We start from the raw sequence: 17,487 nt of genomic DNA, 5'->3' as shown, positions 1-17,487 counted from the left end.
GAAGAGCCCAGGACTAGATGGCTTCAATGGTGCATTCTACCAAACATTCTGGAAAGAACTAACCCCAGTCCTGCTTAAATTCTTCCAAAAAATAGAAGTGGATGGAACGTTGCCTAACCATTCTATGATGCCAACATCAACCTAATACCAAAGCCACACAAAGGCGCACCAAGAAAAGAAAACTCTAGACCAATCTCTCTGCTGAACCTAGATGCTGAAATCCTCAATAAAATACTTGTTAATCATATTCAACAACATATCAAACAAATTATACACCATGACCAATTGGATTTCAACCCTGGTATGCAAGGATGGTTCAACATAAGATCGATCAATGTAATACAACACATAACCAGATCAAAAGAAAAAAATCACATGATCACCTTTATTGATGCAGAAAAAAGTATTTAACAAAATACAGCACACTTTCCTGTTTAAAACAAAAGACAACCACCTTTGAAAAATAGGAATAGAAGGAAACTTCCTCAACATGATACATGGTATATATGAAAAACCCACAGCTAATATCATATTCAGTGGTGAAATGGTAAAGCTTTCCCTCTAGCATCTAGAACAAGGCGAGGATGCCCACTGTCACTGCTCTTACTAACATTGTATTATAAGTACTTGCTCAAGCACTTAGGCAAGAAAAAGATATAAAAGGCATCCAGATTGGAAAGGAAGAAGTAAAAATTTCACTATTTGCAGATGACATGATCCTATACATAGAAATCCCTGAGAAATCTACAACAAAGCTTCAAAAACTTAAAAACAAGTTCAGTAAAGTGGCAAGATATAAGGTCAATGTGCAAAAATCAGTAGCATTTCTGTACACCAATAATGAGCAATCTGAAGAGGAAATCAAGAAAAATATTCCATTTCCAATAGCAACTAAAAGAATCAAATACCTAGGAATAAACCAATGATATATTGACAACTCCCAAATTTGAATTTTCAGCCCAGACCTTTCTTCAAAGCCGTCTGTCCATTTATCCAATTATGCACCTGACTTCTCTGCCTGTATATTTCTTAGCCACCCCAAGCCCAGGAAAAACTAAAATCATAATTTTGTTGCCCATTCTCAAAAAAACCTTTTTGTTTGTTTGTTCATTTGTTTTCCCATCTTCCCATTCCTAGCAGATTTTTGCTCCAGCAGTGATCAGGCCAGAAACTTGGGAATCATCCTTAACATTCCCTTTCCCTAACTCCTCAAATCCTGTATATTACCGATTCTTATCAGTTTTACTCCCCGATTTATTTTCAAAGCCTCTGCTTTTCTCCAACGCCATGGCTGCCACATTAAAGCAGAAGACCATCGTCTCATCATTCAGTAGCCTGACAGCTGGTCATCTTGCTTTATTTGCTCTTGCCTTTATTTACTCCATCCTCTCCACTCTGTTGATAATTCTGCCTCAAATTTAAGTCACATTATACTTAAAATCCTCTAATAATGTCTTATTGCTCTCTACAATGGCCTGCAAAGCCCTTTGTGATCTAGTCCCTGTTTTTCTGTCCATTCTCACCTCTGTCCCTCCTTCTTTGCACCTGGTTAATTCATACTCATCCTTCTGGTCTCAACTTAAGCCTTACTCCCTCAGGAAATCCATCACTAACCACCCCCCTCCTCTAGCAGTGTAGAGGAAATATATACTGTCCTAAAGTATACTGTTATTGTACCATGTTTTTGTTTCTCATAACTTACCATAACTGTAAAAATAATTGAGTCACTTCCAAGACTAATGAGCTCTGTAACAGCAAAGACTAGGTATGTTTTGTTAGTTATTACTGCCCTGGTGTCAAACACTTAAGAGACTCTCAATAAACATTGAATGACTGAATGTTTGCCTAATATTAATGTGGAACTTTTTAAATAGCTGGAAGTACAATTTTGTAAATGCAATTTTGCCATATCAGTATGTATAAGAGTCTCTAACATTAGCATGTTTATGGTGGGAAAGTGACTACTATGGAACCATGAAAGGAAGTCCTTACATCTTATATGTAGATGCAATGCACATCTATGTCTGCATAAAACTTACAGTGGAAGCTCCAGGTAATTCTTTCTGTGGGGATAAGTGTGCTTCTATGCACAAAGGGAAAGTAAAAGATAACCACCTGTGGGTTTTATCACTATTATACCCTGGAAAAAGAAATCCTAAAAGAATATCTGATTTAAAATCTCCTCAGGTAACATGGTGGATAGAAAGAAGGCAGCTTGGGTAGATTGGGAAAAGCACTGACTTCAGGATTCAGATCCCAATGTTTCCGCTTTGATCTGGAGTATGATCTCTATTTACACATTCAACAAATAGTCATTGCCAGGCACCAGACCTGAAAAAGTGGGGATTTGCTAAGTAACTTCTGAAGTCTTTTCCAGTCTGAGATTCTGTAGTACCAGGCATTCGTAACAGCATACTGAAATTATCATCAGCTGGTTGGTCATGCTCTTCTTTCCCCATCCACTCAAATTCTCAGTGGCTAATTTGCCATCTCCATCACATCTTTCAGCATCACAGAACACATAGACTTTGCCACCCCAATACAGCAGCCAGCTATGGAGCCTCTTTGCAATGGCAATCTCCCCACAAGTATGCACACCCTGGACCACTTGCATGGAGTTTCCAACCGAGCCAGCTTACACTACACGGGTGAGAGTCAGTTAACAGAGGTGAGTGCTTTGTTCAGCCTGCCTGTGTATTTTAATCTCACAGCCATGATACAGCTAAAGGTAGAAAGCCCAAGTGGTCAGGCCTTATTATTTGCCTGTTTTCAGTTCTGTCATGTAGGTAGCTTTAGGCCAAACCTAATTTCTTTGAGGCCCTGGAACTGAGCTTATGCTTTTTAATATGACCAGGAAATCTTAATTGTTATTCACTTTTTAATGTGGGTAGCATTCTGCCTTGACATCAGACCTGGGCTCTTGTGAGAAATATTTGAGGCAGTTAATTCTCCTACTGGCTTTCTTGATAAGAGGAAAGGGAAAGAGGGCAGACCCAATTTATATGCATTTTTATTTAAGCATATGCATAGATGACAAAGAATTGGAAAAACATGCCACAAATATCCAACAATAAAGGATTTATCAAATTAGGTTCAGCTTAGATATGGGCTAGTATGCAATGAAACCATTAAGAAAGATGTAATCAAAATATACTTGTTGGCATGAAGAAAATTTTGGAACGTATTATGTGACAGCATAGGTAAGAGGAACAATGTATACAATATGAGCCCATATTTTGTGAGATAAATAATATACGAGTATATATGTGTATGTAGAAAAATAGCTGAAAGATACATGTATAAAAATATTAACAGTGCTTGTGTCTGGGTAACAGGATTACTGATTGGTTTTTTTTCCCATCTCTATTTTCTAATGTTGCTATAAGGAATGTGTTTTATATCTCTATAATATTTGTTAAGTAGAAAAGGGCAGCAGTGGAGTGTGGTAAAAATGACCTCAAATGTATTTTGTACAGAATACTTTACCAATAGGATTATAGCACATATCTCAGAAAAACAATTTGCTTTCGTGGTATAGTGCCCAACTCAGCATCAGAAGTATCGTCTAGATCCTGCCTTATTTCACTCCTCTAATCTGCCATCTTCTTCCCTATTCCAGGTATTGCAGAATCTTGGTAAAGACCAATATCCCCAACAGTCACTTGAACAAATTGGCACCCGAATTGCCAAAGTTTTGGAAAAGGTAGGTCACCCTATAGGAATGCTGAAAACCATTGCCTTGTCTTCTAACTTCATTTCCAGATTACTTTCTCTAATCACTTAGTTACTTAGCCTTTGGTAACTAAAAGAATAACATGAAATAACCCCACACTGAATATTTCAGTCATTTTTCCTTTCTTATTTTCATTGCTTAGGTAGTAGTCTTCTTTTGTTGCTTTATTTACCTTCTGTGACAAAACTTTTCAGTCAGTTTTCTCTTCTTTACATAGGTATATAGAGATGGTGGTATTGGGAACCATGGTGTCTAGGTACATGAAATAAGTCAGGTGTTCTTCCACTGGTGGTGAAGAATATTGGTAATTTGGATGGTGGATGGAAAATACCTTGAAATATCTTTCCTCTTTGAAATCATCAAACAAAATCCTGAGCCTACTAAACATTCATTGAAGGTGCTAAGACTACTCATCCAGCTCTGTGTGATATTTCTGTAAACAAGAGAATTTTTTTAAATTTAATGTAATTATTTTATAGTTAAGAATCTCTCCATGTAATTATTATAATACCAAAGTGGTAATCTAACATAGGAATTAAGAGAGTCATTATGAGTGTGAGATAACTTACTTCTCCTGGATACCACACATGGAGAAATCACTGGTAAATTCCATTGGTAGAAATTAATACAAATCATAACAACAACAACAAAATTCCATTGATAGTGAAATTAAGATACTTTCATGACCTTCAGGCTCATAAGTAAGTAAGTAAATAAATAAATAAATAAATAGTTGCCAAAAGCTGTTAAAATTGATACAGAGCCACACAGAATGAATTGTAGCTGAAGCGGAGCAAGAATAACAATTTCAGAAAACATCAGCAAAAACCTACCACCTGAAGGAACCATCTCCAAATAACACAGCCAGGAAAATCTATTGGATTTTGAGTAATAAAACAGAGCAAGCCCAACACTGATACAAAAATATAAGGAAAAGTTAGCGAAGAGCAGCAAGACTTACCAAAGAACACCAGGCAGAAAAATATTATCGATGACAATTCATACTTTTTACTGTGAATTTAAAAATCATCCAACAATTGCCTCTATGAATAAATATCACAAAGCTAAATATAAAAATGTGGGGGAGAGATTAGCAAATAATAAAAAACAGGAGATAGAAAACGAATATATGAAACTTAAGCAGAAAAAAAATAATCACAGAAATGATGACAAAATTAGAAGGAGTAACAAGGAGAATAGGGCAGAAACACAGAAAGGGACACAGAGGATAGAAATGATAAAAGTAACCAAAATATAATAAAGTTAAAAAGAATTGAAAAGATTATAGGAGAGAAAAACATTTAAAGGTAAATTCAGTAAATTTTTACAGAAATAAAATAACACTTGTTTGTCTGTCTGTAAAATATAGGTATTTGAATAGGCATACTGTGTCCCAGAGGAAACTGATCCAGAACAGTCAACAGGAACACTTACTCAAGTACAATTATTAGAATTTTAAAAGATAGTTTTTGACTTCTACTTCTGATATGGCTAATTAGTCCCCCAGAAGGACCCTTCCATTTTGGAATAACTATATCCTACAAAGAACATTGTTTTTGAGTTATTGCTGGTCACCCAAAAAGTCAAGTGGTCTCTAAAGACATCTTTCCTTCCAAAAAAAAAAAACTAGCTAATTTTTGGGACTAGAGCTTTAGGAAGTTAGTCCATCTCAAGGTGTTGTTGATGTTGATGAACTTTCTGCATACTGAGTCTTGAATCAATGACTAGGAGAACTGAGAGTCAGACTTCTACACTAAACTGAGACCGTTGAAGTGGGCTGAAGTGGTTTATGGTTCTTGTTCCCTACTCCTTGAATATCTAAGGAACAAAATGTTTTCGAGAGACAAGCATCTCAAATTTAGGCTTGTAGATTTCCACAAATAGATCAAGTGGTGAACTCACATTAATAATCATTAAATACCTGAGAAGGCAATCCAACATAAAAGTGAATTTGTTGCAACGCTAAACAGCAATTTTAGACTCCAAAGGAATGCATATATTGAAAATGTTAGATAAGAATTTAGAACATTTATTTACCAAAAAAGAAATAATTTTAAGAGGAATTCTGGAAAGATGTAACAGCAGTTGTGAATTTTTTAAATTGTTCAAAATCCCCTTATAAAAAACAGAGCAATTAGAATAGTAATAGCAAAATTCCATGACCAACACATTCAATAAAATAGATAATAAAGTGTCCCTATGTTCCTCAAAATAAGAACAGTTAGAGACATATGGCTAAGAGCTACACAACCTCTATGGGTATAAGTATCAGTGTGGAAGAAAACAAAGGGAGGTAGAAGGACTCTTAAATCCTGTCATTTGCCAAAAGATACCAAAAAGTGAAGGAGAATGGAGGACAGCTTCCAAAACTAGGAAGGACTTTGCAATATCGAGTGCATGAGTGAGTGTAAGGAAATTACAATATTTGTTGGTGCTAGAAATGTCTGGACCCTGTATACTCTTGAAATAAACAAACTAAAGCTCCCTTCCAGGACAAAGCTTACAATGAGGAGAAATTACCAGAAGAAGAATCCAGATTGAGTGAGACAGAGACAATCAGGACAAAGGAAAAAAGAGACTCAGATAAAAGTAGGCTGAAGAGAGCCAGAGGAGACATCTCAGGAAGTAAAGACTTGTGTTTTATTACTTTGCAAAAGTAACAGAAGAAGGAGGTCTAGAGGTATGAACTTAGAGAAAGCAATCCTAATGTATTGCTTCCTCCAAAAGTATAGTAAAGTTAATTTCACTTAAAAGTGTGCAAAAGAAAATAATCCCAGTCAAATCCCTTACCCGTTTGTAGGGAAAAAAGGAAGAGTAAAAAAAGCAGACTACTACCCCTACTCCTGTGGTCAATGAAAGCATGCAAGAAAGATATGCCTACAAAATACGAAAGACTATAAGCTAAAATAAAGAATTTGATAGAAGCTTTGCAAGCACAATATGAATTAGACTTGCAGGAATATGGATTAGAAAGACATGGGACTCTCTTTTCTCCCAGAAAAATAGCTAAAGGTCAGGCAGAAATAACCTGGAAAAACATTTTTCTAGGGTTTAGGTTACCAAGGGAAGGATGGACACCACCCAGAAGAGAGAGTGCACAGGAAAAAGAATCTTGACAGAATGACTGTGAGTAGTTGCAGCCACCGGTGCCCTTCCCCCACTCTACCAGCAGACAATTTTGAATTCTCTGGTCTTGGTCTGGTGGCTTCAGACAGAGGGGCCCGCAGGGATCCACCTTCTCAGGAAACAGGAATGAGAGGGATGCAGCCTAAGGCTGATTCAGCTTTTGGCCCACCAGTTTGGTCTGTTATGTCCCATGAGCCCTTCCAGGCCAGGAGGGCCACTCATTGTTTGCACTGGGAGCTGGCACAGGACTAAAGTGATCTGACCCTCTCAGTCACCCTCCCTACTGACTGGAACTGGTTGTTGAGGACACAGAGGAGAGTGGAATGTCCTACCTGGGAAAAGGGAGGGTGCTACCAGCGAAGGTTGGAGAACAGCCTCTGAGAAAGTTTGAATTGGCAGACTTTTGACCTCCAGGCAGGATCTTCTGTCATACTGTTGGCTATGCTATTGCAGCAAACACATTCTGACCAGCCTTTGAACTCCGGAGGCTGTCAAAGACTGCCATCTACTGGTGGACCAAGGAACTACATGTGAGGAAATTAAAAGTAAATGAGGAACAACAAAAAAAGAAAAAGAAGTAAATGAGGGAAGCAGACTTGGCCCAGTGGATAGGGCGTCCGTTTACCACATGGGAAGTCTGTGGTTCAAACCCCGAGCCTCCTTGACCCATGTGGAGCTGGCCTGCGCACAAGGAGTACTCATGTGCGCAAGGAGTGCCGTGCCTCGCAGGGGTGCCCCCCACTTGGGGAAGCCCCACACACAAGGAGTGCTCCCCTTAAGGAGAGCCTCCCAGCACGAAAGAAAGTGCAGCCTGCCCAAGAACGGCACCGCACACACACAGAGCTGATGCAGCAAGATGACGCAACAAAAAGAAACACAGATTCCTGTGCCACTGACAACAACAGAAGTGGACAAAAAGAAGAACACACAGCAAATGGACACAGAGAACAGTCAACTGGGGCAGGGGGAGTGAAGGGGAGATAAATAAAATAAATCTTTTTTAAAAAAAAGTAAATGAGGGGAAGCAGATGTGGCTCAAGCAATTGAGCTACTACCTATCACATGGGAGGTCCTGAGTTCAGTTCCCGGTGTTTCCTGGAGAAGATGAGCAAGACAGCGAGCTGGTACAACAGGCAGGCACAGTGAGCTGAAACAACAAGATGACGCAAGAAGGAGACACAAAGAGGAAAGACATTGAGAGACGCAACAAAGCAGAGAGCTGAGGTAGCTTGAGGGATTGAGTGCCTCTCTCCCACATGGGAGGTCCCAGGTTCGGTTCTGGTGCCTCCTAAAGAGAAGACGAGCAGACACAGAGAGCATGCAGCAGATGGATACAGAGAGCAGACAGCAAGCACAAACAACAAGGAGGGAAGAGAAATAACTCTTTAAAAAAATAAAAGTAAATGAGTAAGGGAGACTTTTTCCAGCCTTTATAGCCTCCCTTCCCAAGGCCCTAGAAAGTATATCTAAAACCCCTTATTGGGTCTACGGCCCAGATTTGAGCAACCAACAGGGACAATCCTAAAGACCTAAAACAGATTGAACCAAAATCAAAGAATGGTAGTAAAACACAGCCTCCTGCCACTAAATCCCTATGAAAAGGAGAGAAGCTGAACATTAGAGTAAACTCACTATCATAATCAGATGACCAGACATCAGCAAAAAATTATAAGTCATAGAAAGAAAGTAGATGAAATAACCATGCAAAGGAATATATCTAAATGAGGCACAGGATTTGAGACAACTAATAAATGAGATTCGTATAAATTTCCAAAATCAAATTAATGAGTTGAAAGACAATATGGCTAAAGAGAAAAAGGATGTCAAAAAGACATTGAGCAAGCACAAAGAATTTGAAAACCTGAATAGAAAAATAACAGCTCAAGGGAATGTAACATGATAGACAGGTGAGATCAAAAGCACATTAAAGCCATACAACAGTAGACTTGAAATGATAGAAGAAAGAATAAGTTATACAAAAGACAGAACAGCTGAAATTGAAGAGAGAGGAAAGAAAGGAAAAAATTGAGGAAGGGCTCAGGGAGTTAAATGATAGTATGAAACACAACAACATATGTGTCATGGGAGTTCCAGAAGGAGAAGAGAAGGGAAAAGGGGTAGAAAGAATATTTGAGGAAATAATGGCTAAAAGTTTCACAACTGTCATGAAAGAAATGAATTTACATTTCCAAGAAGCACAGCATACCCCAATCAAAATAAATCAGAATAGACCTACTCCAAGACACATACTATTCAGAAAGTCAACTATCAAAAATAAAGAGAAAATTCCGAAAGCAACAAGGGAGAAGCAAACCATCATAAACAAGGGACACCCAGTAAGACTTAGTGGAGATTTCTCATCAGAAACCATGGAGGCAAAGAGACAATAATATGATATAATTAGAATACTGGAAGAGAAAATTTGCCAGCCAAGAATTCTTTATCCAGCGAAACTGTCCTTCAAATATGAAGGTGAGTTTAAAGTTTTCACAAATAAACAGGAACTAAGAGAGTTCATAAAAAAGAATCCACCTTTGCAGGAAGTATTAAAGGGAACCTTACACCCAGAAAGAAAGACAGGAAAGAGTAAAAAGACAGATGAAAATAAGATATGACATGTGAAAACTAAAGAATAAAATGATAGAAGTAAATTATGCATTTACAGTAATATCATTGAATGTGAATGGATTAATCAAAAGATATAGGGCAGGCCCCACCCAGTCCCCGGGCGGGCTCCATTGTCATAAGAGGTGGCTGTGGCCCTGCAATGGGCTTAGGTGTCCAGGGATGCTTCTACACTACTGCTGCTGTGGTTTCGAGGAGCTGGGCAGCCTGGGCAGTAGAGGAGGCGCCACCTGAGTTCCACCCAGTAGGTTGCAGCTGCTGAAGGTATGGGAGGCCCGGCCCAGGTAGCACAGTGTGGGAAAGCCAGCAGGTCCCAGGCTGCTGTACAGCGCCCCACCTCCACCCCTGGGGCACCCGAAATCTCATCAGGGGGACCTTTCTGACCTGATCAGCCCAGCTGTGCAGAATGCCCCACAAGATTGGATTTGTCAATGTCAGTTCATCCAGACACAAGGACAGCTTCAGTGACAGGGAGCTGATGATCCACACACCGATCGTCAGCAGGTAGAAGTCCCCAAGATTTTGCTGGTTTCCAAAAGAAATTGTTCTCCAAATGGTAGAGAGATGTCAAATAAGAAAACTACAGCTGTTTGCCTGCCAGTATATGATTTCAAGTAAAACTAAGTTCTACGTTGTCTCATATCAAGCAGAACGGTTTAGGAAACTTGGTTATATCTCTCTCTATGATAGTGAAAAGATGGGTTGCGAGCCTGGGAACTGAAATCAATTTGTGTAGGTGCAGTAGGACAGTTTCTTAAGCTGATTTTTCATCAAAACCATGTCATTAAATAAAACATATAACTGGTTGCTCTGGTTGCACATCATTGAAGATACTGCAGATTACTGCGATAAAAGCAATATTTCTTCTATAGAGAAGCTGATTGACCACTACCTCAGGCACAGTGAAGAGGACCCAACTCTAGATGGAACATGCACGGGGAAACCTGACTACATTTCTCCACTAAAGGATTTAGCGCTTTTTTTTCCCCTCCCCCCCCCCCCCCCCCCGCCGTTGTCTGCTCTTTGTGTTGATTTGCTGTGTGTTTTTCTGTGTCCACTTGTATTATCCAGCAGCACTGGGAAACTGTGTCTCTTTTTTTGTTGTTGCATCATCTTGCTGTGTCAGCTTTCTGTGTGTTCAGTGCCACTCCTGGGTAGGCTGCGCTTTTTTCACGCCGGCGGCTTGTGGGGCGCACTCCTTGCTTGTGCCCCTGCGTGGCACAGCACTCCTTTCGCATGTCAGCACTGCTCGTGGGCCAGCTTACCACACAGATCAGGAGGCCCTGGGGATTGAACCCTGGACCCTCCATATAGTAGACGGATGCTCTATCAGTTGAGCCTTGTCTGCTTCCCGATTTAGCTTTTGATATGGAACAAGATCCAGAAATTGCACTGATTATACATAAATTAGACGGAAGAAAACATGAAGCTGTCCAAAAGGAACGTTACAACACTATGCCAAGAAACCAAAACAAGCTATTGCTGATCTGCAAAAGGTTGGTGAGTATTTTGGGAGGTATGAGGTAGAAAAGCACTGTACTGTGAAGGAAGAAGACTTTGATCTTGCCAAAGAGAAGAAGCAGCAGATGGAGCAGTACCATGCTAAGGTTTATCAGCAGCTGGAACTGCATGACCTCATGGACTCTGAGCTGGTGTAAAAACCTTTCATTTTGCCTCTTCAGCCCTTTGTTCATCCTGGCAGTCCTGGCCATCAAAAACCAATGCCCTCACTACCCCAACAAGAAGAAAGAGCAATGGTAAAACAGCTGGCAGAATCTTTCCTTCAGGAAAAGCCTCCATTGCATTTTCTTACTCTCCCCAGCATTCTGCAGTCACACAGTTGCTACCTGCTCTAGATCCTAACCCCGAGACCAAGCCATTGCCCTATGAAGAGTACCCTCTTCCAGCCATCTGAAAACAGCAAGGGAGAGTGAACAAGGAGTGGGAAATACACAAGGCGTATTCCAAAAAGGGTGCGTCTCAGAAGAGCAGAAATTAAAAGGATAAGAGGGTATTATATGAAACTGTATGTCAACAAATTAGACAACCTAGATGAAATGGACGAATTCCTAGAAATACACAAACAACCTACATTAACTCTGCAAGAAATGCAAGAACTTAACATACCAATCACATTTAAAGAGATTAATCAGTCATCAAAAATCTCCCAACAAAGAAAAGTCCAGGACCAGATGGTTTTCCAGGTGAATGCTACCAAGCATTTTGAAAAAAATTAACAACAATCCTGTTTGATCTCTTCCAAAAAAATTGAAGAGAAGGGAAAATTACCCAACACATTTTATGAAGCCAAAATCAGCCTCATACCAAAGCCAGGTAAAGATACTACAAGAGTAAAAAAGTACAAACGAATCTCTCTAATGAACATATATGCAAAAATTCTGAACAAAATACTTATAAAAAGAATCCAACAACATGTCAAAAGTATTATACACCATGGCCAAGTGGGATTTATTCCTGCTGTACAAGGGTGGTTCAATGTAAGAAAATCAATTAATATAATACACTACATTAACAAATTTAGGGAAGAAAAGCCACATGATCATCTCAATCAATGCAAAAAAGACAGTTGACAAAATCCAGCATCCTTTATTAATAAAAACACTTCAAAAGATGGGAATAGGAGGAAACTTCCTCAATATAATAAAGGGCATATATGGAAAACCACAGCCAACATTGTACTCACTGGGGAAAAGTTGAAAGCTTTCTATCTAAGATCAGGAGCAAGATAAGGATGTCTACTGTCACCACTGTTACTCAGTATTGTACTAGAAGTTCTAGCTAGAGCAATTAGAAAAGAAAAAAAGAAAAGGCATCCAAACAGGAAAAGAGGAAGTAAAGCTCTTACTATTCACAGATGACATGATCCTATATTTATAAAATTCTGAAGTGTCTACCAAAAATCTACCTGAGCTAATAAATGATTTCAGCAAAGTGCAGGATACAAGATCAACATACAAAAATCAGTAATGTTTCTATACACTAGTATTGAAAAATCTGAAGAGGAAATCAGGAAAAAAATCCATTTCCAACTGCAACAAAATAACTTAAATACCTAGGAATCAATTTAACCAAAGAAGTACAGGGCCTATATTCAGAAAACTACAAAACAATGGTAAAAAAAATCAAAGAAGATCTAAACAAATGGAAAGATGCTCCATGTTCATGAATTGAAAGACTAAATGTCATGAAGATGTCAGTCCTACCCAAATGATTTATAGATTCAATGCAATAACAGTCAAAATTCCAACAGCCTACCCTACAGAAATAGAAAAGGTAATTACCAAATTTACTTGGAAGGGAAAGTGCACCCAAATAGCCAAAAGCATTCTAAAAAAGAAGAGCAATGTGGGAGGACTTTCACTACCTGATCTTGAAACATACTACAAAGCTACAGAGGTCAAAACAGCATGGTGTTGGCATAAAGATTAAAAACCATGATGAGTGGAATAGAATTGGGAGTCCAAAAAATAAACCCTCACCTCTACAGCCAACTGGTTTTTGTTAAACGTACCAAGTCCACGTTACTGGGACAAAACAGTCTCTTCAACAAATGGTGCCATAACCAAAAGAAAGAAAGGACCTGTATCCCACTCCTGTACAGCAATCAACTCAAAATGATCAAAGACCTAAATATAATAGCCAAGACCATGAAACTACTGAAAAAAATATAGGGAAACATCTTCAAGTTCTTGTGGTAGGATGATGGTTTCTTGGATCTTACACCCAAAGCCCACGCAACAAAAGAAAAATTAGATAAATGGGACAGCCTCAAAATTAAACACTTGCATCTCAAAGGACTTTATCAAATGGGTGAAAAGGCAGCTGAGTCAATGGGAGAAAATATTTGGAAAGGACATATCCAATAAGGGTTTAATATCCATGATATATAAAGAGATATTACAATTCAGCAGTAAAAAGACAAAAACCCAACTTAAAACTTGGCGAAAGACTTGAATAGATATTTGTCCAAAGAAGAAATACAAATGCCAAAAAACACGTGAAAAAATGTTCAACAAAAAGAAAATTCAGGTTCAGGTTTCCAGTCTTGCGAGCGCGCCCTTGGGCCGCGGGCTTGGGGGAGGGGGGGGGAGGGAGGGCAGGGCCGGAGCCCAGGCGGGGAGAGGAGGGGGCAGACCCGAGGCCACGAGAGCAGCTGTTCCTCCCCCTGCCTCGGGTGCCGCCGGCGTCCGTGGGGCTCGGCGCGGCTGCGCGTGAGCGCCGAGGCCGGGACCCCGCGCCCCCCGGCCCCGTCCAGCCCCGGGGCCCTTGGCCTCTCCACCGAGACCCCTCCCCGGGGCGCCGGCCCAGCTCCGCGGCCGCCGTTTGGTGGCGTCCCCCCAACCCCGGGCGTTCGGCTCCGGGTCCCCGCGCCCCTGGAAGTGCGCGCCCGCGGCCCCGGCCAAGAGCCTGAGAAGCCCACTGGGACCAACCGGGTTTCAGAGCCTCTGCTGCATGATATGCATCTGGTACCCATCCTTTGGCCATTGGGGATGAGCCGTTTCTATCAGATGCTTCTCTGCTCCTGACAACACACCTCTCCCAGAAGAGAAGAGAAGGGTGGCCACCCCCCTCCAGCAGAAGCCCTGTCGGAGGCCTCCTCTGGATGCCACCTGAGGCGACCCTTCCGCCACGGCAGGGGGACAATAACTGGGGTGCACGGAGATGGCTCTGCTCAGCAACATCCTAGCAGCCTATTTCTTTGTCTCAGCTCCCATTTGAAGAACACACCAACCTCTGAGGCGCTAAGAAGAAAGATTCCTCTGGGCCCAAGACCAGGCCCTGATTAGGGAGTTCATTAAGATTCAGAATCCTGCAACCAGCTCCACAGAGCCAAAAAGAGAACAGGCTTAGACTTGTATATCTCGGACCCAAGAGGCTGTTTGTAACTTCTTGTATACTTCATCAAGCAGATGACTCATCTTCAAGGTGTATAGAAGAGTGACCAGGGTATCAGCAAGTTTAAAGGCAAGATAAAGAAGAGCTTATAGAATAGAAGTTGGCAAACTATAGCCTGTGGGCCAAATTGGGCCTGTTGCCTATTTATGTCGGGATAAAAATCTGAGAATCAATGGGGGACCAGACCAGTGTGAACCTTCTCCCTTCCCCAACTGTGGTAGACTGAAAAATGGCCCCCAAAGATGTCCACTCCTTAATCTCCAGAACCTGTGAATATGTTACCGGACATGGCAAAAGGAACTTCGCAGACATGAGTAAGTTAAGGATCTTGAGATGGGACATGATACTGGATTATCTGGGTGGGCTAACGTAATCACAAGCCTCCTTTTAAGACAGAGACAGGAGGGCCAGAATCAAAGAAGGAGCTATGACAACAAAAGCAGAAGTTGGATGAGAATTGAGCCAAGGAGTGCAGGCAGCCCATAGAAGCTGGAAAGGGCAACAAACAGATTCTCCCATAGAGCCTCCAAAGGAATGCAGCTTTGATTTTAGCCCATAAGACCCATTTCAGACTTTTGACCTCTAGAGCTATAAGATAATAAATTCATGTTATTTTAAGACAAAAAAAAAAAAAAAAAAAGAAAATTCATTACCTCTCAATATCTCTATGCTTCCCCTGCTGTACATAGCTGCTATTTCTGGCTATTCTTGCACATTTATTATTTGTCTGTTGTATTATTTTTATTATTATTATTTAAAAATGAAAATACTGTAAAAGTGATTGAAGTGATGAATGCCCAACTGTGTGATTATACCAGATACCATCAATTATACACTTTGGATGGATTGTATGCTTTATTAATATGTATCTATAAAATTGATTTGTTTTAAAGAATTTTCCTCAGAAAAAAATATTCAACATCACTAGCAATTAGGGAAATCAAATCAAGGCTACAGTGAGATATTATTTCATACATATTATAAAAATAGAAAACTAAAAGTGCTGTAGGCAATGTGGAGAGATAGGAATACTTATTTGCTATTGGTAGGAATGTAGAATGCTGTAGCCACTGTGGAGGACTATTTGGCAGTTCTTAAAGAAATTGAATATAGATTTACCACATAACCCAGAAACACCACTATTAGGTATATCTCAGAAGAACTGACAGCAGTGACAGGAACAGGCATCTACATACTGATGTTCATAATGGCATTATTCACAATTGCCAAAAGATGGAAACAACCCAGGGGTCCATCAGCTGATGAATGGATAAACTAATGTATTCATATGATGGAATATTATGTAAATGTAAGAAGAAATGTAGTTGTAAAGCATATGACAACATGGATGAAGTCGGAGGACATTATGTTGAGTGAAGCAAGCCAGACAAAAGGACAAATGCTATATGATTACGCTGTTATGAACCAAACATATTGTGTAAATTTATGGAATTAATAACTAGAATATGGGTCACCAGAAAATAAAATGAGGTTAGAGAATGGAAAGCTAAGGGTTAACTTGTAGAGAATTGGTAAAAAATTTGTTATTCTTTGGAAATGAATAGAAAAGGTGAAAGCACAACTTAGTGTTTGTAACTAGTATTACTATTGTATAGGTATGACAGTGGTTGAAAGGGAAAGTCTAAGATCTTGTGTACTACTAGAAGGAAAGCTAAAAATGTAACATGGGACTGTATAACATAGTAAAACCTCATGTGAAATATGAGTGGATAATACTGCATATATAAGACTTTTTCTTTGAAACTGAACAAATACATGTTAATATTATAAGATGTTAATATTAGCCAAAAAAGAAACCCTTATGCTAAGTGAAAGAAACCAGACCAAAGTACACACTACATATTGTATGATTCCATTTAAATAAAACATAAATATAAATCAATTTATAAAGATGGAATTAGATCAGTGATTATATAGGTCTGGGGAAGGATAGAGGGATTGAGAGGTGACTGCTAAGGAGCGTAGAGTTTCTATTTTTGGAGTAATGAATTTGTTCTAAAATTTTTTGTGATGATGGATGCACAACACTGTGTTTATGCTAAAAGCCACTGATTGTACACTTCAGAAAGATTATATGGTATATGAATATATCTCAATAAAACTGCTTTTTTAAAAAACAATATAAATTAGAAAAACTAAAAAATGAGGTACTTGGCAATAAGAAAGTTTTTAAAAGAGAATACATTATAGTATAAGAAAGAATTATAAATAAAAGGGAAAAAATCATTTTTAAATGACTACTGAACAAGAACCAATAAACACAATGGAATATGCCTTAAGGAAAATAGAAGACAGAAGTGTAGAATTTTTTTAATCAAAAAAAGGAAGGAAGAGATAAAAGAGATCTGAGGGCAGAGCAGATGTGGCTCAAGCAGTTGAGCACCCACATCCCACATGGGAGGTCCCAGGTTCAGTTTCCAGTGTCTTCTTAAAACAAAAACAAAAAACCAACTCAGGGTAGCCAACGTGGCTCAGTGGTTGAGCACCTGCTTTGCACACATGAGGGAGGTCCTGTGTTCAATCCCTGGCCCTGGTACCTAAAAATAAAAAAAGATCTGAGGAAAAGTGATGGATATAAAAGAAAGCAAAAGAAGATCAAATATAATAGGCGTCCTGAAGAAGGGAGCTTTGGAAGCAACAGGGTATGAAAAACTCAATTGTCAGTGATAGGAGAAACTTTTCAAGGTGAGCTAGTGGTTGCCAGCTGTTTTTCCCCTCTGGGGCCATTTGTCGATTCTGGGTATGAACTAAGGATCAGGCTTAGTCCAGGGAGAGAACCAATCCTGAAAAAGAAACAAGTGAAGCTTTTAGCGTTTCCTCAAGGTAAGATTAACAGACTGGAAATCAAACACATGGCCAGTTTTCCCCAAAGGGCATTTGCTTAGAGCACAAGTTGCACAGGAATTTGGGAAATTAGGGCAAACTTCTAAGGTAGAGTGAGATAGCTGACTTACACTGCTTTGGAAACAAAGAGATGCTGGGTGACAGAGCTGTATCAGTTATCTGTTGCTGCATAGGATGCCACTCCAAAAGTTGGTGGTGTCAAGCAATTCTGCTATCTGGGT

General features: G+C 39.7%; 1 protein-coding gene and 2 pseudogenes across 7 annotated transcripts in view; all 3 read left to right on the top strand.

Moving 5' to 3' along the window:
- The window catches only part of TTC17 (tetratricopeptide repeat domain 17), a 176,289-nt gene that overhangs the window by 111,584 nt on the left and 47,218 nt on the right, over positions 1-17,487 (top strand). For all 7 annotated transcript variants that reach the window (XM_058305505.2, XM_058305506.2, XM_004476260.5 and 4 more), the window contains 2 exons: positions 2,509-2,668; positions 3,620-3,703. In XM_058305505.2, coding sequence (XP_058161488.1) covers positions 2,509-2,668; positions 3,620-3,703 — 244 coding nt within the window. The remainder of the gene's footprint in view (positions 1-2,508; positions 2,669-3,619; positions 3,704-17,487) is intronic.
- On the top strand, positions 9,792-10,839 carry LOC131280022 (centrosomal protein of 104 kDa pseudogene; annotated as a pseudogene).
- Positions 10,774-11,508, top strand: LOC139439827 (centrosomal protein of 104 kDa pseudogene; annotated as a pseudogene).

The sequence above is a fragment of the Dasypus novemcinctus genome, chromosome 10 (genome assembly GCF_030445035.2).
Source record: "Dasypus novemcinctus isolate mDasNov1 chromosome 10, mDasNov1.1.hap2, whole genome shotgun sequence".
NCBI lineage: Eukaryota > Metazoa > Chordata > Mammalia > Cingulata > Dasypodidae > Dasypus > Dasypus novemcinctus.
The sequence above is the reverse complement of the archived record's forward strand: the minus strand, read 5'-3'. Positions and strand labels throughout refer to the sequence as shown.